Below are 24,254 nucleotides of genomic sequence, written 5' to 3'. Positions count from 1 at the left end.
CACCCCTGCAATACAGAAACTACAACCAGATTTTTAAAAAATACCTCAATCCTCCACCCAATCAAGAGGTCAAACTATAAGAAAAAAAGGACAGTGGTAAATGAAAAGCAGTGGCTCCACTCTCTCACACTTCTAATGGAAGCCTAAAAATGCACAGCTTAAGTATACAGCTCATCTAATTGTATCTTATCCAGGGACCACAACTTAAAATATAGCTAGAGATCTAGTTTCGGCATCTCAGAAGAAAGCAAATATTTGATCAATTCTTCACTATAATGATTGCCCCTTGCTTTTATCAACAGTGAAAGGTGGATGACTAAAGAGGAAGAGTTAAAAAGTAGCTATTCTTGAGTTACATTAGCTGTCTGATAAATTCTCTCATGAACCATTTTCTCTTGAGTTGTTTTTTAGTCATTCATCCTAAGGGCTTCATAGAATCTAAGCAGACTTCCAATCAACTGTTACGACAGTGTGTAGCTTATCTGCTAATTCTGCTCAGGAGTACAGATTTGTACTACATGGAATTTATGCGCCAGCTTGGAACTGAAATGTAATGCAGGCTATCAAAACCACTGCCTGCAGGCTTCTTAATTTTCCTAAAAATAGAAAGAAATTAAAACTGCCTTCTTAAGCTAGCTATCGAAGATGTACTGTATATCATGAAAAAAATATATCTAAAATTGCTAAGAGAAAAATACTTGCAGGGTGTTTGAAACAAACATGAACTACAGAAACATTAAAAAAATAAATTAAAAAAAGCATTCACCAAGAGAATCGTTGCTATGCATTCAGTGAAGCAACCTTGAAATTCCAGGGCTGCAGAAAACAGAAAACAGCCAAACAAGGGGGTATCATGCATATTCAATCAAACACAGGGCTGCCTATTTCAATTTATACTGACTGGTAGAAATATTTCATGACTGATTGTAAAGCAAATCTGAAAATCATTTAAACCAGAAATGCCAAGGCTGTAACCACAGAATTTATAATGTAAAAGAACCTGAAAACTGCACACTGCCTGCAGTATTCGGTAAGCCTTATCTGTACAAATCCACACTGACCTCAAAATAATGCTAATATAACGGTCTAGATGGCAGACTAGGATTCATTTTGCACAGTAGATTATAAATGTTTGTAATTTATCTTTGTCTGAACTTAATCATGGTTGAACAAACCATGACTTAAAAATATCTGAAAACACCCGTGAAACTAAATGAACAAGGACCTTCCATGATTTCCAAACCAAGTCAATCTTACTATGCTAGGATTGGGAAACATTTCCAATTGAGGATATTATTTCCACAAGGGGATATATATTAAGGGCCAAACATACCAGTTTTGAAAAAGCAAGGCCCTCCAAATCTATGTTTTTTGACCTTGTCACTTTAAGATGTGTGGATTTCAACTGGCTGGGGAATTCTGGTGCTGAGGGCAATACTTCTTAAAGTTGCTAAAGTTGAGAAACGCTGTTCTAGACAATTCCTACATTCTCTATTTAATTTGAGTGTTTGAGGCTGTCATGAATGTTCATCTAGTTCTTGGGTGATTCAGGATTCTCCATTAGATTCTTCTTTTTTCCCCTCATTCTTTGTTCTGGAAAGAAGATTGGATTACTTTAAAATTCAGCCCTAAGTATTACAGGAACCTTCCCCAGCGTGAGTATCCTCTAGTCTAGCTTATGGACAAAATATTCCTAGCAGTGGCCAGGATGACAGAATGAAGCGTGGGAATTGAAATCCACACAAGTTGGGAAAGCCAATGCTGCTTCAAGGGAAATGAGACAAACCTTCCTGGTGCATCTAAATCAAATGCAGATATAGTGAATAAATGGCTTTCAAAGGACTAAGAGCACATTTGAAAGGGATGAACAGAGGCCTGTGATCATTTTCTTTCTATCTTTAAATTCATACAGTGAAGATGAACACATGATAACCAAAAATAAATCAGTATGTTTGCAAACTGTTACATTTCGAGGAATTACAACAACCGTTGAATTACATAATCAATCTGGTTTATACTTTGTTCTAAGAGGTAATTTAAATAGTATAATAATACAATACGATGCAATAATATGTATATAATAGTGTGCCATAATTGGAAGGAAAGAGAAGTAGAGGGCAGCCAGCAGCAAAATGGATGGACTTAGTTACAGTGGTGATGGGTAGAAGATCTGAAAGATCAGATTAGGGACAGAATCTCCTGGAGAAAAATCTAGTAGTGGTCACTAAGAATCACCAAGAGTCAACAGCAACTTGAGGGTTCGCATTCATCAATCACTTTGGGTTCAAAGCAAATCACCTTATAGCTCAGCTAGAAGGTCCTTTCCTCACTTTATTTCCTGTAGATGCATGGACCTCAGCTTTCATAATTGCCAGCCAGCAAGGCTACCCTTCTGAATGGTACCAGCTTGGGGTTCTTCTCTGTGTGAGTGACTAGAAATGTATCTAGGGATTCATTTGATATCCCCATATTTTTTTCTGCCATATAAATATTGGTTAAATCACAGTAAACCACAATGATGTTTATTTGGTTTTGTATCAGTGCAATCCCATCAGTGGTGGGATTCAAAAGTTCCCACCGCTGGTTCTGTGGGTGTGGTTTGGTGGGCATGGTTGCAGGGATGGGATCACGTGGCTCACGCAATCGCACCAAACGTGTGCTTTGCACACACATTAAAACAGTAAAAATTAAGCTACTGCACCTCTCAGCTGTTTAGCACAGCATTCGCTGTGCTACGCCAAACAGCTGAGAGGTTAAAAAGGACCTAGGAGCAGGGGTGGGATGGTGGGCCCAACTGCAGAGTGTAGGAGAGGCTTGGAGCAAACTGATTCTCTGCCAGCTGATCGTCAGCGCTACTGGTACGCTAGAACTAGGCCGAACCAGTAGAATACCACCACTGAATCCCAAACATTCTAGTTTATTATCCAGACCTTTATGGATGTTTGACAAATCATGGATTAACACGATGTTTAAATCTAGACTTACACTTTGCATCAAATTCCCCATTGCATGACTTGTGCATCTTTTTTTCCTCAAATTAAAAAAATAACTTATTTTTTCATCTTTTAAATTCCATGTTAATTGATTGCTTTAATTTTATTATTTCTAGTTTAAATACGTTATTTGAATGGTTGTAATAATCATCCCCCCCAGATGTAACTTTTTTTTAAATCACAGATATCATGGTCTTGTCAGACATTTTTCAGCATCACAGTGCTCTCTTCTGAAAAAATAATCATGGTCCTCCCCCCCAAACAAACAAACAAACACCACCAACAACAGAAAAATTACTAAGGAATATCATTAGCTTGGGCAAGATGAAAATTTTCATCTTTGCTTTTTGAAGACTTTAGTGGAATGAAATTTCCTGAGCCTCTTTTTTCCCCTCACTCCTTTTTAATGGAGTTTTTCAGCGTTTTTAAAAATAAAAAGCTTACTTGGACACTTAAGCTCCCAAAATACCCAAATAGTATATATTTTTTGCACTGTTGAGTTAGTGATTGTAGAGCTATTTTTGGTTATGTAAAGATCCATCTTGGAAAGTAGAAGTAGAATAACTTAGAATAACTTTATAGAATCACTTTATTTGAGTGTGTACTAAACAGCATATGTTAAAATTAAATTTCGTTGCATATAGCTCTCAAAAGGTTACCACCTCCAATATATACTACATATGCATGACAAAGTAAATAAATACTAACTTATGCATATACCCACATATATGACACAGAGAAACAATACAGTCTAGTTCAGATGTATACATGTACATGGTGAGAGGAACGAATCTTGCGAGTTTACCAGATGGATGGCACTATTAATAGCATACCTAAGGCTTATCTTCCTCTTATTCTGCATTATGTTCTTTGTTATTATTTATTCTTCCTCCTATTGAACATTGCATAAATAATCAGGGCCTTGAACAAGGGGGGAAAAAATCTAACATTACAGTTTACTGTAGTTAGCTATCAGCCATTCTCATCTGACAATAAAATGAGAAACTTAATAAATTCTTAAGAGATAAATTATCAAATTTAGCTCAAATTATATGGTGAAATTGTTCATCCGGCTTAGGGAGCCTAGATTCTAGCTGTAAGTTTACCATGAACTCTGAACCAATTACTTTTTCTCAGCCCAGCCATTCTCATAGGTAGAGGACAAAATTAGGAAAGACGAAGTCCACAAACTTCTAGAAGTAAGTGAGATATAAATGTAATAAATTTTAAAAAGTATTTTACTGGGATAATCTGTAGAATTGTCTCTCCTTGTATTTTAAAAAAACAACACTGCCATATTAAACCAAAATATTTATCTAATCCAGAATGCTGTTCTTCTGTGTCTAATCAGAACCTCCTGAGAAGCCTATAGGCAGGGCAAAAATTTGAGCATCTTTGTTTCACTGTCAACAACCACTGGCATCTGAAATTCTATTATTTCTGTTGAGGGATTATGTAAGCTGGATTCGTACCTTGCCAAACCACAATTTTCATCCATAGACTACTCAACACACTGCAGTAAATAGAACACACAGTATCACTTAGCATAGTGTAGGAACTTAATCATGACATGATATACTACAGCTCAATATAAATAGCTTTATTTCACTTCTATTTGTCCAAGTTCCTTTGCAAATTATCCTGTTTGGTGGACATCAAGTTGATATAGTTCTTATAGAAAGGAATTCCACAGGTGCTCCTACCTTCCCTGACATACCTTTCCTTATCTGTCCCAAATTCTTCACCATCAATATTACTTCGGTGATTCTGGGTACTAGCATTTGTTGTACTTTGTTGAATTTGGTTGATCTTTAAAAAGCTAAGCAAGATCAAACCTGGCTAGTCCTCAGATGGCGACTGCCATTTGAAAAGTCAAAGCTAAGTTGAAAATGTGACTTTTCAAAAGGCAACTGGACTTTCCTTGTTTGAGAAGTGAAACCTCTTCTAGGAAAAAAAAATGGAAGTCTAGTTGCCTTTTGTAAAAGCACCTTTGGGACAATCATGACCTTATTGACTGAGAATCTACAGTACATAGACAACCAGAAGCTAAGCTTTACGTGAGGAAGTCTTAAGTTTCCCTATATCTGTGTTATATTTCCATTATGTTCTCCTTCCTCACTTTCATTCTAAGTTTCAAAATTCCAAATATTCATTTCTTCACCAGGAATATATTCCAGTTCTTTGATCAACTTCATTGCATCTCTTTTTTTCCAAATTTTCCAAAAGCTTGTTGGCAGTTTATTTATTTAGAAAATTTATTGGCTTGTCAATCTTACTTCAGGATAAGCAGAACTGCATTCAGGACTGTTAGGATGTTTTTCCCCAGATCATTACATTATCAGTAATGTTCCAGTTCTGATTAATCACTAACAGTTTTATAAAGCACACAGCTAACTCTAAAATTCACATGTTGTAGAAATGGATAACAGAAAGAAAGAAAGAAAGAAAGAAAGAAAGAAAGAAAGAAAGAAAGAAAGAAAGAAAGAAAGAAAGAAAGAAAGAAAGAAAGAAAGAAAGAAGTACTCAGCTGCAATAATTAATACAGCTGACCTCCTTTGGCTATAAAATATGTATTTTAAATAAAATATACAAATTAGTAAATGCATTTGTGGTTTCTATTGATTGTTCTATGTGTTTCTGTGAGATATAAATGTAAATGCAATAACAAGCAAAGAAGAATTACTACAGCCTATAATACAGAGTTACTACTTGTAGGACTTTAGTTTTTTGGCTCCTTTTTGGCCATCTAAGGCGACTAGAACTTAAGAGCTGAAGATGACCTTCCACTCATCTACTTGAGCACCCTGTCGCCCAGTAGCTCACAAATCTAAACTGGAGAGCCATATGCACCTTCCAGCAACCTTTATTTTAAACGAGCTAATAACCCGATCAGCCCTTGGAGACCCAAAGACGCTGGAGACGCTGTAGGAGAAAAGCAGGGTCCACTTATGGCAGACCCAAACCCGAAGAAGTCCGCATTTGACTAAAAGGCATCCTGCTCCCTTCCTAAGAGGCCTCCCTTCAGCCACTCCACGGATCTGCAGAGGCGAACTGCGTGGGTCAACTCAACAACGCTTCCTGTTCGCTCCTATTAGGACTGGCTGGCCATCAATAACAGTAGCCACGGTTAGCCTGATTCTCCAGGAACCGAGCCAGGCCTCCTCAAAGCCATCCGTGCCGGCTCCGCAGGAGCACAGCCCTCGAGGAAATACCGCATTAAATATCGCATTAAACGACGACGGCGCCCTCGAGGAACTATCGCATTAAAGGAGTCTGCGCTCTTGAACCTCTCGCGGATGCCAACTTGCCTACCGTCCCTGTCCTATTGTTTATTTTTTTTATTTATTCGTATCCATTTCATGTATTCATAACCACGCTTATACTTATACCTGTTACCTAATACTTGCTTGACAAATAAAATAAAATAAAATAAATAAATAAGCGAGCCTTCGCTGCCTTTGGTCCTCCTTTCTGCGCTTGCTTCCACCACGCTTTTTGCGCTGCTTCGAGATGCTCAAAGCCGGCGCAAAGCCGGGTAGGATCGCGCCGCCCGCCCGCCCGCTCTCCTCCCCCCCCCCCACCACGGCCGAGAAGGGCAAGGAGAGTTGGCTCCGCGGGCTGAGTTCCCGGCAGATCCTGGCTACCCTTCGCCCACCTCCGGCAGCGACCCGGTTCGGAGGCGGAGAAGCAGACGGCCTCTCCGCGGACAGATGCGGTAGAGCACAGCGCCCCCTACGTTCCGTCGCCGCAACAACAGCAACAGCAGCCCCGCGTGAGTGGCGCTCCTCGCCCAGCTCCTATAAGAGAAGAGGGCGCGAAGAACCAGCCCGCAACTCACCTCGCCTCGCCCGCGGCAGCCGCGCTCCGCTCCGCTCCTCGCCCTCCACCTGGCTCCCTTCCTCCGAGGGGGCGGCAAAGGGCGACCGCGAAGCCTCGGCACCGGCCCCTCTTTCGCTCCACGTGGTTCCCCCCAGCCGGGTCGCTTGACTGCAGCGGAGCGCTCGCCTTGACCTGCGGCGGCTGGAGCAGCCCCGCGGGACTAGTGGACGGAGAGGAAGACCTGGCCCGGGAAGGAGAGGAGCCGCGTTGGGGACCTCCTCGGTTCCAAGCCCGGAGGCGGCGGCGGCGGCATCTCCTTTCGGGCTGCGGCAGCTTTTTGCAGGTCCGCTATTTCCAGCGCTTCTCGGACGGGGCGTCGGTGGTTTATTCGAGCCCCTCGGAGCTTCTTAGCCCGAGAGTAACCTTCCTTCAAGCCGGCAAGGGGCTTGTGCCGCGTCCACGTGCCCAGGGGATTACCGCTGCTTTGGGAAAGCGCGGGCGGCTTCCCCGGGATTGGGGAGCGCGCGGGGCCTGCCTGCCCTCCGGCCGGGCCGATCTGCGGAGCGAAACGCAGACGTCCCCGCCGACGCTTAGTTGCCCTACCTGGGGCTGTAACTCGCGGGGCTTCTGAGCAGCTCGGGTCGAGCTCCGAGCCTGGAAAAGCAGGGGCTCCCCCAACCATGGCAACTTGGAAGCCTGGCCGACTTTCAACTCTCAGAATGCCTCAGCCAGCAGTTTACTCTCTTGCAATCCCTTCCTCTGCAATCTATCTCACACTTTAGCTGGCTAAGAGAAAAAGAAAGAGACGCGGCTGGCTGGCTGGCTGGGGAATTCTGGGAGTTGAAGTTAAAAGTGGCCAAGGTTGGAGACTCTAAAAGGACGCCGGGCAGCCGGATTGGAGGCGGCTCCATCCCAAAGTGCTTTTGGCCTCCTCGGAAGTAACTCCGGTCGACTCGTGGGGTTGATTGATCCTCCGGCCAGTCAGTCCGGGAGTTGCCGTCTTAAAGCAACAAAGTCTGTGTGAATGTTGTGTTTTCAAACCCTCTCTTGCGCTTCCAGATCGGCTAAGAGATGCTCGGAGGTGGCCGGGCGCGGCCAAGAAGCTCGGCCGGCGTGCAAATCTGAGCGGCTCCCGGGGTAGCCGTTGCTTCTGCCTGGAGGGCGCCCTCTCTCTTTTCGCCCGTCACCTCGCCGTCTCGAGGGAGGGGAAGGAGGGCGGACCGTGACCCCCGCCCCACCCAGCGCCGCTACCTGCGGCTGAACCTCCGGCTTTTTTCTCTGCCTGGTGAATCCCCAGTTCCCGGAGCCGAAGGATGCAGTTTCGCCTCTTCTCCTTTGCTTTGATCGTCCTCAACTGTATGGATTACAGTCACTGTCAAGGCGGTCGGTTGAGACGCGGCAAGAGAGGTGAGCTACCTCTTCCTCCTCCACCTTTCCCCAGTCCTTCCTTCCTTCCTTCCTTCCTTCCCCTTCCTTCCTTTCTTCCTTCCTTTCCTTCCTTTCTTTCCTTTCTTTCCTTTCCTTCTTTTCCTTCCTTTCCTTCCTTCCTTCCCTCCTTTCTTTCCTTCCTTCCTTCCTTCCTTCCTTCCTTCCTTTCCTTTCCTTTCCTTTCCTTTCCTTCCTTTCCTTCCTTCCTTCCTTTCTTTCCTTCTTTCCTTCCTTCTTTCCTTCCTTCCTTCCTTCCTTCCTTCCTTCCTTCCTTCCTTCCTTCCTTCCTTCCTTCCCTCCTTTCCTTCCTTCCTTCCTCCTTCCCTCCTTTCCTTCCTTCCTTCCTTCCTTCCTTCCTTCCTTCCTTCCTTCCCTTCCTTCCTTCCATTCCTTCCTTCCTTCCCTCCTTTCCTTCCTTCCTTCCTTCCCTTCCTTCCTTCCCTCCTTTCCTTCCTTCCTTCCTTCCTTCCTTCCTTCCTTCCTTCCTTCCTTCCTTCCTTCCTTCCTTCCTTTCCTTCCTTCCTTCCCTCCTTTCCTTCCTTCCTTCCTTCCCTCCCTCCTTCCTTCCTTCCTTCCTTCCTTCCCTCCTCTCCTTTCCTTCCTTCCTTCCTTCCTTCCTTCCTTCCTTCCTTCCTTCCTTCCTTCCTTCCTTCCTTCCTTCCTTTCCTTCCTTTCCTTCCTTCCTTCCTTCCCTCCTTTCCTTCCTTCCTTCCTTCCTTCCCTCCCTCCTTCCTTCCTTCCTTCCTTCCCTCCTCTCCTTTCCTTCCTTCCTTCCTTCCTTCCTTCCTTCCTTCCTTCCTTCCTTCCTTCCTTCCTTCCTTCCTTCCTTCCTTCCTTCCTTCCTTTCCTTCCTTCCTTCCTCTCCTTCCTTCCTTCCTTCCTTCCTTCCTTCCTTCCTTCCTTCCTTCCTTCCTTCCTTCCTTCCTTCCTTCTTTTCTCCTCCTGTTTATCTCCCCTGCGGGAATCCTTTTAACTGGAATAGGTGGCTTCTGCTTTTTAAGCTTTTCTCTTTCAAGGAGAAGGAGACCCTTCCCTCCACACCCTCTGAAAGCTTCCACCACAAAAGAGAGAGACTCCCGCATAGGTAGGGTTGGTGCAACACATTCTGCTTGTCTACTATTAACACTGTTTTAAGATCCTCTGTGGCTCAGCCACAAAAAGATACAGGAGATACTGCTGTATGCACCTGGGAAAAGTTAACATCCACCGTGTGTTGAGAAAATGTATTCTCTAAATGTCCTTAATTGCTTTTGATCCGTCTGATTTCAATACCGCAACCCTAATCTCCGGCTGAATCATATACAGTTTGCTCCTGTGCAAATGAAGCAAACACTACTAGGGAATATGAGCCAAGCAAATAGCCAAGCAGGTGCCATAGAGCCTTTACAGCTTTGCTCCCTCTCCCTTTGCCCCCCCCCCAAATTGGGATCTCCAAAAAATTGTTAAAGATGTATGCCAATAAAGTAGAATATTTGTAGCTCACAATTGAAATGAGGGGATCTTGGTTGTTTTTTGGCAGAGGTTTCATTACCGGAACGAGGTAACATCATCAGTACTAGCGTATGGTTGCAATAGAATGATCAACCTCTGCATATGACCTGTTGCAATTGGGGACATGTAAAACAATTGTTCTCCCACCCCACTTCCCTTTGATGCTTCTTGATCCTTTTGATGTGTGTTGCAAACAGAAAATGTAGAATAATCTTTCTGAGGCTGGTGGGACCCGTGGAATTATGGGGTGACGAGAATTCGTAAATTTGCATGACCACGAAGGAAGTGCAGAGGCAGTGGAAGCTCACTGCTGATAATGATTTTGCCCAACCTGTACTTAGTTCTCTATTCCCACTTTCTGTTGGGAGATCTGACAAAGGACAAAGTCGGTGAGAATCTTGGATTAAAATGTAAAATGTTCTGTGTCTGTGTACACCTGTAAGAAATAGAAGGCTTTACCTATGAAAATACCATTATAGGGTATTTTCTCCATGAGGAACTAATTGGTGATATTTTGAGAGTGCATTTGAAATACTGAGCATCATTTTATTTTAATTGCGCTGTTAAAAGCAGACCTGGGATCTTTTTTTTAAGGTCCTGTTGATAGTTTGCTTCTGGGTTGTGCAAGCAGAAGATGGTCAAATTGGTATTTGACTTGAGAGTCAAAATCCTGAACAGAGAAAGAAAGCAAATCTGTAGATGGTAGAACTAGTGGCTGTAGATGTTGCAACTGAATGTGCTGTGTGTTGGTTTTTGCACTTTGCTTCTCTATGATTTCCTATTAAACTTTGAAGACTCCAGTCAAACTAGCCAGCTAGTTAGATACAAAATTTACTATTGACCTTATCTATAAACTAGTGACTAATATCTTCATTTGTTGAATCCAGGTTTAATGTGTATTCACTGTTACGTTGTTCTGCTGCTGTTTTATTATTATTGCTGAAGAACTAAGTACTTTCTATCCATGATGTCACTTTTCCTTCAGGACTGGCTAACCAGAAGTTTATTACTTTACCATTTCCCTACCTCCTTACAGAGCATCCTAGGGTTTGACCCACTTCCCCAAACTATTAGGCTTGTTTTACTAAATCAACTGGAGTGAAGGGAATATCTACTAACAATTCAAATAAGTCCTTTATGTTACGGTAAGAGGCAGACAATAAAACTGGCAGGCAACTTCTCTGTAATGGTTCCTTTCATCCTCATCCATGTAGTTGTCTGGGAGTAGTTCTGAACGTGAATAGATGACCATGTGCAAGTGGATGTTAAAAACAGCAATGACATTGGACCACTGCAGAAACAAAATTCCACCTCCCCTTTCTATTTCCTGAAAGAGAATTTTGTATCAAAATCTCATTCTAAAAGAGAAAAGAACGTTGGGAACATTTTCATGGAATAGGTGATGTTTTTGCACTGAATGAATGTAAGTTGGTCCAAGCACATGTGTGAATATAGACTGTTTGTGTAGTACAAGTCTCTCACTGATACCCTGCAACTTCCCTGTCAGTTCTTGCACTTCAGTTCAATTCCTGTGAGGTGGGGGTGGGGTGGGAAGAGAAGATACATAAACAGACTTCAAGTGATGTGCAACAGGGAAACTGCAGTAGCCCCATCTACCAAGTTCCACAGTCAGATAGGCTCAAACACACCAGCAAGATCTCTTGGAAAAGAGTTCTCAAATATCTTAAAACTTGGATAAGAAAACAGAAATTTCTTTTCATGGTGCAGGAAGGGTTCTTTAAAAAAATGTAAGGCAGATTGTAGTATATCATTAAATACAAATAGTTCTATGAAAGTATCTTTGCCTAAAAATTGCTTTTGTTTCTTGCTGTTTAGACTTCAGGAGAGGAAAGCAAGTGTTGAATTGCTTATGGGTTTGGGTTTCTTCATGGACAGATGTGTTAGCTTCTCTTAGAATAGGAAACCTACATCTTTTCACAAGAAAGAAGTCTCAGCGGATATGTTGCAAAATGTGAAACAGAAAGTATGGGTTTTTTAAGCTTGCTGTGTCCTTTAAATCATTCACAGTATTCGTAATAGTGCAAGCTACTTTATGATGGGATATGATGGATGCTTAACAAAGTCCTTCTGTCCCAGGATATTCATGTGGGTTATTTATCAACTGCCTTTGAAGACCTGCAGTAATAGCTATATAGGCTGCAATGTCTTGCCTTTTCCCCTTAAGATAGCTGCTATATTGGAATTCTCAGCCCATAATTTTCAGATTGACTCAGCAGGAGGAACTGAAAGTACTCTATACTTGAAATACACCAGAAATGGGAGTCTACTACATTTGTATTTTTCATGGAATCAAGTTTCAGACAATTCAGTAAACTTATTTCTGCTTAAACACATCCAAGATTATAGGGTTATATTTCTAAGACGATAAAAGCCATCGTATCGCAGCCCTTTCTATGAGTTGTCCAATTGATGAGATTATTTGTTGTTGTTGACATTAGACTGTTTGAATGGTCCTTCCTGCTGAAGGCAGTAGAAGATAAATTTGTTCCTTTGCAATATTCTAGAAGAGGACATAGCGCTCATACACAACACTTTAATCTCAACTGGGCACTTGACATTTTCATTTGGTGTGTCACTGGAAATGGAAATCATGTATTCCAAGCCTTGATTAATTTTGAGCCCAATAGTGTTATGGCCTTTGACATAATGACGTTTTTTGACTTTGATTAAATTAGAGGGTAAATGCCATGAAAGCCTGTTTTAAATCATGGTCAATTCTTTATTAATTCAGTTGTTTTCTGCCAAGTTTTGAGAATGGGACCAATTGCTTTGGAACTATCATGGTTACAAAGCTATGGGCTAGTTTAGATGAGGAAAGATTAGCCACAAAGTTGAGCTCATGATCTTCTTAGCTCAAGCTATTCTTGATTATTGGATGCTACATTAGTATGAAGTAGAAAAAAATGTGTCTGGTTAGTTTCTGGGACTTTATATGTGAAGTTGTAGCGAGACTGTGTTGTTCTGTTTAGATGGCTTGAACAAGGCTTGCATTTGTTCAAATAAACCTTAGCAGCATACTGGGACACTGAGAATGACATAAGATGACTTAAATGCTGTTTTGCTAGAACTACATTACTCAACAGTGGGAAGAGTTCAGAGTTCAGTTTAAAACATATATTCATAGAAGCAAGCTAATCTTACGGCACAATGCCATTGATATGTCAACAAAATACTGCAGCTGGTGGAACTGGCTGAACATTAAGACTGCAATTACTTTTTATTTCAGCTGATCTTGGGAAAAGTTTGTAGAGACTATATATTCAACTTGTTACTTCATAAAGGAAATCTTCATGAAAATATAGTGGACATATAGTCCACCAATATTTCTCTTTCTTAGGGTATTTTCAAAGCTTGACAGAACAATTTTCAAACCAGGTTGTTGTTTTGTTTAACAAAAATATCCCAAATTTGATGTCCTCAAGGTTTATTGGAGTGTGACTTTCATCATCTCTAACATAGTCAATGAGATGTAAATTATGCAGGGTTCCCCCCCCCTTTAAAATGCTTTTCTTTCTTTCCATCTCCCCAATCCCAATTCCAAACTAAAGTTATTCAATGTTTTATTTTATTGCAAATGACAGCAGTTATACATTTTTTTCCTTTAATGAGCTGTTCTTAAAAAGAAATCCATATGCGCTTTTATTAAATGTGGAACTATTGTAGACCTCAGGCTAGACAATTCAAAAAATCTGCATTTTACAAGCAGGTTTAAGGACCATGTTTCAAGAAAACTGAAATGAATAGACATCTAACCCATGTTGTGCAAATTATCCCCCTCCTTCCTTCCATCTCGCTTGAAAAAAAAAATCACCATAAGCTGATTTTAATTGATGCCATGTTCCCTGGTTGATATTAGATGAGCAGTTGTGCTTCTGGATGAAAAGCTAGTCTAAAAGCAATTGTATCTAACTTAGCTCCTTGTTGGATGTTTAGCAGTTGGCCAATTAGAATTGGTGTTAACAATTGATTTATCTGGTGTCTCTTTATAGTGTCAGTCTGGGCATTTGTTACATTGAATTATGTTAAAATGTGATGCATTTAGAGCAATGTGCTTGAGGATCTTCAGGGCTAATTTGAGCATATAACTGGAACTGTGTGCAAATGCTAAAATGAAGGAGTTCCTGTGGAAAAAAGATCCTTTACACTTATGTGCATATATACAGATGCTCCATCTGCTAAGAAGGGCGTGCATAGTGCGTACTGGGAGTTAAATCTACCCTGGCATACCACTGGGCCTTATTTTCAGATAGTCCATAATGACATTTTCTAAACAAAATAGCCTTCCTGGCATAGTGTAGCTCCTTGAACATGTCTCACCCAATTCAGAAGGACAAGTGTATCATTTCTTTTTGAATTAAGGCTCTTTAAAAGCATCTGTTTATTTAAAAACACAAATATTGGAATATGAATGAACTGGTATGTATGTACAAGGCAAGTGGTTTTTTAAATATTATTCCAACTAGTTAATGGTGGTTTCATGATGTACAAGTTCTGCAAACAATCCTTTTTGTTTGTGCTCTCAGCCATATGTTGGAGGGACTTTATTGAATTTGTACAACGTGTTAAGATATAGTTATATGGAGGGTTCACATACATGTTATATTTTTTATGCTTGGCTGCATCACAGCCAAAGATTCTAGTTCAAATCTGGGTAGAAGAAAGTTATTTTGGGAAGGTGAAATTTGTGATAGTGCTTTCCCCATTTAAGGTTTTCCTGCTTTCTCACTGCTGTTTTAAAACTTGCTAATCCCATCATAGATTTTCTTCTGAACAGGATTTCAAACATTTTTTTAATTTGTAGAAAAACAGCATGAGAACAAAAGGTTAAGTGTTCTCCTGTCCTTTGAAAAGCATCTTTTTTTTCCTTTTTAAAAAAAGGCAAGACTCTTTCCCATACGTTAGGGTAGTGTTCTCCAAATTGGTCAAGGGTTGATGGGACTATCGGTTGTTCTCTATTCACTTACCATTTGTTGTCGTGGTTAGTATTTTTTGTGAAAGTAGTATTACATTATTTTCATATAATAGGTGGAAGGTTGATACACAATCTGCAACTTCATGAACAGGTGGATGAGATGAAGCATTTGGGGACCCTTGCATTAGCAAAATATAGGTACCCCTTAGATCTTTTACACATTACACTATTTATAGTATGATGATCAGCTCTTTGGTTTTGGGTGAAGTACAGTTCTAGTTTGGTAAGGCATGGACTAGAATTGTAGAGATCTTCAAGTGTGGAAGCTCATAGGGTGAATTCAGGCCAGACATACTCTTTTAACCCAGTGCACAATTCACAGGGGAAAAGTATATCATTACCTGACTCCTAGAGGAAAGGGGAATGTAACAAACAAAGACAGACAGGGAACATTATATGTCCCCTCTCCTAAGGAGGCCCATCTTAGTCAGAAGTGGTATTCAGCAGGTTCTAACTAGTTCTGGAGAACTGGTAATGGAAATTTTGAGTAGTTGGGAGAACCGGTAAATACCACCTCTGACTGGCCCCGCCCCCATCTATTCTCTGCCTCTCGAGTCCCAGCTGATCAGCTGGGTCTTCTTTTGTTGCCCTGCACAGGAGAACGGAACTGGAAAGCAGGTTAGTTGGTGTGGGGAGGCAATGGAGATTTTACAGTATCCTTCCCCTGCCATGCCCACCAAGCCAATTATGCCCACTAAGCCACGCCCAGAGAACTGGTAGTAAAAAAATTGGAATTCCACCACTGATCTTAATAGAACCAAAAAGATGATGGCTTCCTCCATTAATCATCCTCATTAAGGGAAGATTGCCCCTCACTTTGATGTTTTTTCCCAAAGCCATGAAGACATGGATTTACTAACAGGCCTGGGAACCCCATAGTGGGATGGAACACATCAAGTGGCTCAGTTCATTGTTGTTGCCAGGAGAGTGGAAGGTTATAACTTTAAAAAAAATGTTTTTGTATTGGGCTTTAATCCTTGTATTGGGCTTTAATCCTTGTATTGGGCTTTAATCCCAGAATCACTGAGAATGATATGGGTGGTCATATAAATTTTCGTAAATAAATAAAGAGAACTGGAGGGCATCATGTTGAAGAAGGCTTCTTCAACATGTTATGCTTTGGATCAACATATAGTTTTAACCAAAACAATAGGAAACACGCTTGCCATGGAACACCAAAATAAAACATTTAAATCTAGAAAGAATACGATTACAGGGCTAACTTCAATTTTATAAAACAGTTGAAAATGTTTGCATTTCGAAGGACTCTTCTTCAGTCTTGGTGGTTAGAAGCCAGGAAAAATAAAGGGTTTGGGGGGAAGAAGGGGGGAAAAGTGGCTGATCGGTGAACCGTGCTCCAATTTTTTCTCACCATCTAGCCTGTTGAAAGATTTTTGGAAACTGAAATGTTTCAGCTATTTTGTAAAATGTCAATTGGCCTAATGTAAGTTTTGGCTCTGTGGATTTTGGATCATGTATGGAGTTTCTTTAACTAACATTTCTTGATTTCTCCAGAGGTTTTACATATACCGATCTCCATACCACTGAAGCAGTCTGAGCAATTTCTCCCCCCGTAAAATTAGTTTTATAACGGGCTGGTGATTAAATAAAATCCTGTTTCCAGCAAGGAAAAAGAAAAGAAAATAAGAGGAATAGTACATGGAAGATGGTGTCATGGTTAGCTGCACCCAACAACTATGGAACAAAACTTCTAGGATTTTGCTGAATCTTTCAGAACTGACAAATAAATTTGGCATCCTTACTGCACTGAAATTGGTTTTTCTGTTAAAAAAATATTGTATGGCAATTAGAAGCCACACTCATTTCATGTGTCAATACAAGAGCTCTGTGGTTTGGCTTTTAAAATACAAAGTGGAATACAAGGACTATAAAGGGAGACATTTTGGTGCTGGAAGTGAATTTTGACTAGTCTGTTTGGCATGCAGAGATGGAAAAACAGCCACATTAATTATAGATAGTATTCTATGCTTACTCACCTGCAAATAAGCCTTAATAAAGATTATTCCTGTGTTCATATGCGTATAATCACCAGACATTAGATGAATATATAGGACAGATGTAGCGATGAAGTCTACAGACTCAGATTCCTAACCCTCTAGATTTGTCTGCATGCCTTTTAAGAGAACTGATCTTTACTGCTAATCTATTCCAATGTTCCATTTACCCTACTGCCACCATTACAAACTAACACACACCTCTTTTTTTTTGTTAAACACAATTGCAACAACATCAGACTCTGTACAGTGAACAAGCAAAGCATAACTGATGTTCTTAAGAGGTCCTGTTTCTTGAATGTCTCTTGCCAAAGTGGACTAAGTGACTGCCTCTTGATGGAGTCCAATGTAGTTTTAATGATGAGAAGGCATTCTGCCTATTTTGATTGAGAAGCGAGAATCTCTTCCTCCAAGGGATCTCTTTGTCCAAGCTTTCATCTTTGCTTGCTTTCATTATGCCTTTCTGAAAAGACTTTTGAACTGTTTACAGTTAAAAATGATAAAATAAAAAATATATATAAAATAGTTTTTTTTCCCCTTTAGGAATGGAAATGTCAGTTTGTGTTTCATAAAGGGATCACTAAGTTTTACAGAGGGAGATCCAAACTTAAAATGAGGGATTTCTAGACCTTTTAAGCAGTGGAGAGTGCTCAGTCACTAGAGATATTCAAACAAACGTTGGACAGCCATTTGACTGGGATGGTCTGAGGATTCCTGACTTGGGCAATGCATTGGACTACAAGGCCTTCAAGGTCATTTCCAACCCTATGAGACTACAATTTATCTTCAGGTAATCCTTGACTTAGATAGATAACCTTTATTGCATTTTTTTTACAGTGGGCACACATTAAAAATGAAAATCTATTGCATGCTCTTAAAACTGTACACATACATAACCACATATAGACATACTGTATACATGCATGCATATATATATACACACACCACACACACACACACACACACTCATACCTATAAATACATATAAATATAAACCTTGAATACATGGCGGAAAGAGGAAGCTTGTGCATTTACAAGGTTTTGTTCACTGAATGGAACAAAACTGACTGAATCTGGATGTTTTAGATTTACTTAGAATCTAACTTAGAACTAAGAAGAAGTTTTCTGACGGTTAGAACAATTAATCAGTGGAACAACTTGCCTCCAGAACTTGTAAATAAATGTTCTGCTTCAGATACCACGAAGCTTCCTCCCAAAAGGTAACAAGGAAAACTTAAGGCCCCAGTTGGGATTTGGATTTTCATTGCTAAGCAGTGTGATTGTTAGGTGAGTCATCCCATGACTGCATCTTGTTTTAGGATCGTGATGGCGAACCTATGGCACACCTGCCGGAAGTAGCACGCAGAGCCACTTTGCCAGCACGCGAGAGGTTGCCCAGAAGAGCCCCACTGCGCATGTGCATGTGCCGCCCACCCGCCAGCTGCTTGTCAGGTATCTGGCACACATGCACAGGGGGTGAGGTGCGCGCGCATGCACAGAGATGCACAGGGTACATGGATGGGTCTTGCGCGCATGTGCAGAGACGCATGGGGGACTCATGCACATGTGCAGAGATGTGCGTCACACGGGACTGCGCATGCATGTGCAGAGACGTGCAGGGGTGTGTGCATGCACAGAGGTCATGGGGGGACCCACACACATTGCCTTCTGGGTGCTAGCAATTTTCGGCACGGGAGCCCAAAAAGGTTAGCCACCACTGTTTTAGGACCTTTTTTGCCATGAAGGTCTCAAATGGCAATCAGATGACACCAGGATGCTGCAACTATTATAAATATATGCTGGTTGCCAAGTGCCTGAATTGTGATTATGTGCCTGTGGGTTACTGCAATGCTCAAATGTGTGAGGTCTAGTCAAAAATTGCTTTTTTCAGCACTTTTACAACTTCAAGTGATTGCTAAACAAATGGTCGTAAATTGAGAGTTCATTTTTAGGGTAGAGTTCCCTCTTTCGGGAAAGGAAGGTGACACTGGAGTGATTAAGAGAGATTTCACAGGAAGCAACAAATCCCCGTAACCTCCCACCCCCAGTGTAACACTTGATCACACCATCAAAGAAAACAGGCAGAACCTGTAAGAAAAAAAAATCTTCAATTAATGTTGGGAAGTTTCGCTGATAGGATTTACTTTTGAATAAGCAAGACTTTGGCCACGGGGACTGTGTTAAGTGCTTATGTGAGAGTTTCATTTTTGTTTGACTTCCATTAGTTGTCAAAGACCCTGCTGTCCATTCCTGTAGGTGTCATGTATAAGATCATTACTACACCAGTGTTTTAGTTCAATATTACTAGCATTGCAGGTGGGAATGTTGGCCAGGAAATGTAGCTCTTCTCCCCCAAGCTAGTGCAAGGATTTCAAGATCTATATGGGTTGAAAGCCAGCAGACCAATTATGGAGAAAAGCCATCCCCTGACTCTACTCTATTTTGATAGCACTTCTCAATGCTTATTTTCCAAATTGGTTAATGCACGGATGTCTTTATGTACTCCTAATGCATTATTGGATGAGGGTCAGCTGAATCATTTTGTGGTCTTGGGGAATTTGCAGCCTTCTGATTGACATATCTGGCTGCAGTTCAACCAATACTTTCAAGAGCTTTAAACTGCTGCTTCTTTATCCGCCTGTGACATGAAATCAGAACAATAGTAGATTTGGTTTCTGTATCTATAGATAAACTATATCAAAGGTGTGGTAGCAATGAGCTCCTTGCTGAGGCAAAAAATTATTCTTTGAAGAGCTATCATTGAAAGTGATCTCTTGGGCTGCAGATATGAATCCAGAAATACTGGATGGTTTTGCATATGTTTCCAAACCATAATATAGTTTGCTTAATTTTGACTTCACTCAATGTGCAAACCCAACCGTTACAGTTTATAAGTCATGTTCCGTGGTTTAGCATTACCCATGAATTATCCCACTACAGTTTATTCACTAAATCATAGTTTTAAAACCCTGGCTTAATTTCTATTTAGTTTTGACAGTGTAAACTCAGCTCTTGTGGTTTAGGAACAATGCTTTATATCTTAACATGGGGTTGATCAATGATTGTTGTTGGGGAGTTGAGACTCCTATATGAGAAGTCTGCCCAAACTGGGAAAAGTGGGTTTGCCATTATATGTGAAGTAAGCTATTGTGGCTTGCTTCTTCAGCAAACTGGTCTGAACCAATAACAGTTAAGTACTAGTGCATATCTAGTCACTGAAAGCCAAATTAAGTAAAGAATAGAATAGAATAGAATAGAATAGAATAGAATAGAATAGAATAGAATAGAATAGAACAGAACAGAATTCTTTATTGGACAAGTGTGGTTGGACACACAAGGAATTTGTCTTAGTGCAAATACTCTATACATAAAAGAAAAGATAAATTTGTCAAGAGTCAAGGTACATTAAGGTACAACACTTAATGAAAGTCATACGGTAGAACAAGCAATCAAATCATACTAGGAAACAGTCAATATAAATCATAAGGATACAAGCAGGGGTGGATTTCAAATTTTTAACAACCGGTTCTGTGGGTGTGGTTTAGATAGTGGGCATATGACTGGGTCATGGTGGTCATGTGACTGGGTGGACATGGCTTGGTGGTCATGTTATTGGCTGGGTGTGGCCAACTCAATATAGCTCACATCGAGGCACGCATCTCCTCGCCTGGCTTCTCATGACTGTGGGGATGCTGCAACAGTTGTACGTGTGAAAAATAGTCATAAGTCACTTTTTTCAGTGCCATTGTAACTTTAAATGGACACTCCACACAAGCAAAGTACCAGCAGAGGAGGAGAAAAAAACTCCAGAGATGTTCCTGAGACAGGAAGTCTTGTCCTGCCAAGAATGTAATAAGGGTTAACGGAGAGGCAGTTTCAGAATGTTTCCTTCCTGCCTTCCTTACAGGAATAGGCCAGTAATTTCTTCTAACAACTGGTTCTCCGAACTGCTTAGAATGTTAACAACCGGTTCTAGCGAATAGGTGCAAACTGGTAGAATCCCACAAGCGACAAAGTTACAGTCATACACTCACAAGTCGCTTGGATACAAGCGACAAAGTTACAGTCATACACTCACAAGTGGGAGGGGATGGGTGATAAGGAGTGATGAGAAGATTAACAGTAATAGTAGCGCAGACTTTGTAATAGTTGAACAGTGTTGAGGGAATTATTTGTTTAGCAGAGTGATGACTTTTGGGGAAAAAGCTGTTCTTGTGTCTAGTTGTTTTGGTGTGCAGTGCTCTATAGCATCGTTTTGTGGGAAGGAGTTGAAACAGTTTGTTTTTGGGATGTGAGGACTCTGTAAATATTTTCTTTTTTTTTTTCAAGCAAATTTTATTAATTTCAAAGACAAACAAATCATCATCAACCATTACATATTTGAACCTTTTTCCATTATAAATTTTACAAGTCAGATAAAACCTTATTTTATACACTACAATTCTATTTTAAGCCATTTCCATATGAGCATAAAAATACCTCTTATCCAATTTCTCTTTACTTCTCTTTACTATTATTCAATTTCACTATTATTATTTCATCTATTTCTTTCTGACTTGATTACCATTATTCTCATTCTGTATTTCTACAAGGTTTTATTAATACTCTCAAAAACATAAACACACAACAAACAAACATATAAAAAATCTTTTAGGAAAGTAACTTGGCCCCAGGTACCTCTCTTTATATGGGCTTCAATTATATTCATGCTCATCTTACATATCATTACCTATTTTGTTTACCATTCTATATCTTCTATATAAACTTCTCCACACATTTCACTCTTCATAATTCTATCTTATTTAATCCATCTTAATTTAAATCATTATATTTGTATCTTTTGCCCATTCTTTATTATCCCTCTATCTCATTCCTTATAAAAAAAAAAGAATTTCTCCTGAAATCACTAATCAGAGTATGATGCCTTTCTATCCTCCCCCTAAATTAATTAGATTAATATTTAAAATAACACCTAATACCCAATCTGATTCTGCTTGGTACATTCTATCTACTAATTTTTTTCTTTTAATAACAATAAAAACAGAGTGATAAATCCAAAATGATTAAATACATAGTTAAATAATAAATCTAAATATTAAATCTTATAACATTCCCATTGCCTTTCCCTTTAATATTTTATTACATTTTAAAATCAATCATTGTTAAACATTTCAACATTTTAATTTCTTATTAACTCTTAAGCCATTCTAATTTTCTATTTCTAATACAGATGTTACAATACCATCTTATGTACCTTGCAAAATCTTTTTTAAGGAAATTGTACTTTACTCTTTGTCCCTAAAAAAAATTCCTCTTTTCCCATCTAATTTCAAAACTTTGTGGCTTTTCTCCGCCTTTCCCTTTCTTTATTCCCCACCAAATCTTCCTACCCCCCTTCTTCTAGCCTCTGCCTTGCTGGCATCCCTTCTCTGTTGTGTTCCCTTTTTCTTTTGTTTACTATCATTATATTTATTTTGCATCTTATTTTTCTCTTTCTTAAATGTTTTTTTAGATCTTAAGTCCTTCATTTTCCTCGCTTTCTTCCTTCCTTCTTTCTTAGTTAAATTTTGGAATTCATTAAAGATGGCGTCTTCATCTTCTTCTTTTTCTTGTTCTTCTGCTTCCATCTGTTATATTGTTTGTTGATAGTTAACCAGCGCCATTTCTAAAAATAGGAAGGCTTTTTCCATACCATCTTTACCGGCTGCTTTTGTTTGCTCATATTCTTCCCTCAGTTCCTCAAAAGAAAAAGCCATTATAGATCTTTTCTTTTCTTTTCTTTTTTCCCTCTTTCTTCTTACACCAACCAAAGATATTTCAAAAAAAAGTAAAACAATCCCAAAATCCACAATCCTCAATCAATCCAAGCCAAGACAAAATTCTCCCTTTCTCTTCCAGGGGTAGTATCAGACAAAGGAAAAAAGAAAGTCCACATCTGTATTTTGAAGCCTTATTGGAGTTCTATTTCTGTCTTCAATCCTTAAGGCATCTCCTCCAACAAAATCAAACCAGATGAATATATTTTTTGTGCTCTCCCTTCCGACTTATCCCATAAAGCTAGTTTTACCTGAAAAAAACAGGTTTCTCAATGTCCACTTATTAATTCCGTCGGGAAGGAGAGTAAACTTTCCTTTCAGCACCACCAAACTGCCGCTTTTTTCCTCTTCTAGAAGGTATCATTCAGAAAGTCATAATTTTCAGGAGTTTTGTTAAATATGTCTTAGAGTCCTGGGAACCAAGAAAACTTTCTCTTTTCAAAAACTTTCTCCACTTCCTCCTGCGCATTCTTACCCGGCTGCCAGCTTCTTTGTGGCGGCCATTGCGGACCGCCGCTGCACCGTCTTGGGAAAAGGGGGTTCTGCCGGCCGGGAGGGGGTCTGCAACACCCCCAAACCCCTCTCTGGATCCCCTATCTTCAGCTGCCCCTGCAGGCAGGCCTAGCTCGGACCCGTCCGGATCGGAGCACCAAAAGCGGCTAGCGCAGCAGGGATCGCGCAGCTTCGCGAATCCCTGCCGCTCGCGAAGCCGACAAACCGGAAGTCCTATTTTTCTACTTGCATTTTTACATGCTTTTGAACTGCTAGGTTGGCAGAAGCTGGGACAAGTAATGGGAGCTCTGTGAATATTTTCACAGCCCTCTTTTTGACTTGTGCAGTAATACAGGTCCTTGATTGAAGGCAGGTTGGTAGTAATTGTTTTTTCTGGGGATATAGCCTCCTTTCTGATGTGTCAATGAATTTATAATTATTACGTAAAAGGGTGTACCAAACATCAGGCCTCATAGGCCAACCAAATATGTTTAATTAATAATTATGACTATTTTTAGAGAAAAATGTACCATACCTAGGCATGTTCAAATATTATGCTTTAAATAAGTAAAAAAATGTTTAGAAGACAATGGCAACCATTCAGACATTTCATGCAGTACATATGATAAATTCCCTATGGGTGAATGTCCATGGAGATTCTCAGTCTTCCTGGTCACGGTTGTCCCAAAGGTGCTTTTTCAAAAGGCAATTGGAATTTCTTTGTTTTTGTTTGAAGATGTTTCATTCTCATCCAAGAAGTTTCTTCAGTTCTGCAGAAGCTTCTTGGATGAGAAGTGAAGTCCAGTTGCTTTTTGAAAAAGCATCTTTCGGCCCATATGGGTGACTTTTAGTACACCTTGTACATTCAGTTGATGTAGCTTATCCTGAATCAACTGCATGTGGAATAATAATAAGTCTCTGTCTCCTTATGGTTTTTATAAATAATAAGTCATAGTTGATTTATAGAATAAACTCCAACTAGGGGATTGACCAATATATTAAGCCAGAAGTCCTACTCTTCAAACTATAATGGCTGAATTCAGTTGATACTCAGTTACAGTATCAACTGTAACAGTTACTCTACCCCAGACCAATCAAGATTGATAGTAAAAGATTTAACCTAATATCTGAAGTCTGTAAAAGTCTAGATGGAACAAAACAGTTTGAGATTCAACCCAAACAATATAAATTAATGAGTTGAGTTTTA

The 24,254-nt window shown here is 40.2% G+C and overlaps 1 protein-coding gene across 1 annotated transcript in view; it reads left to right on the top strand.

Annotated features, from left to right (window-relative positions):
• Positions 1–7,868: 7,868 nt before the first annotated feature.
• The window catches only part of RSPO2 (R-spondin 2), a 121,286-nt gene continuing 104,900 nt past the window's right edge, over positions 7,869–24,254 (top strand). Inside the window, exon 1 of the mRNA XM_026688958.2 lies at positions 7,869–8,219. Within this exon, the coding sequence (XP_026544743.1) occupies positions 8,126–8,219 (94 nt within the window). The 5' untranslated portion in view covers positions 7,869–8,125. The remainder of the gene's footprint in view (positions 8,220–24,254) is intronic.

This window comes from Notechis scutatus, chromosome 3, assembly GCF_049901735.1.
Source record: "Notechis scutatus isolate UNSWTSFEM ecotype Mainland chromosome 3, rNotScu1.2, whole genome shotgun sequence".
Taxonomy (NCBI): Eukaryota; Metazoa; Chordata; class Lepidosauria; order Squamata; family Elapidae; genus Notechis; species Notechis scutatus.
Note: the sequence above shows the minus strand (reverse complement) of the source record. Positions and strands in the feature narration are given on the sequence as shown.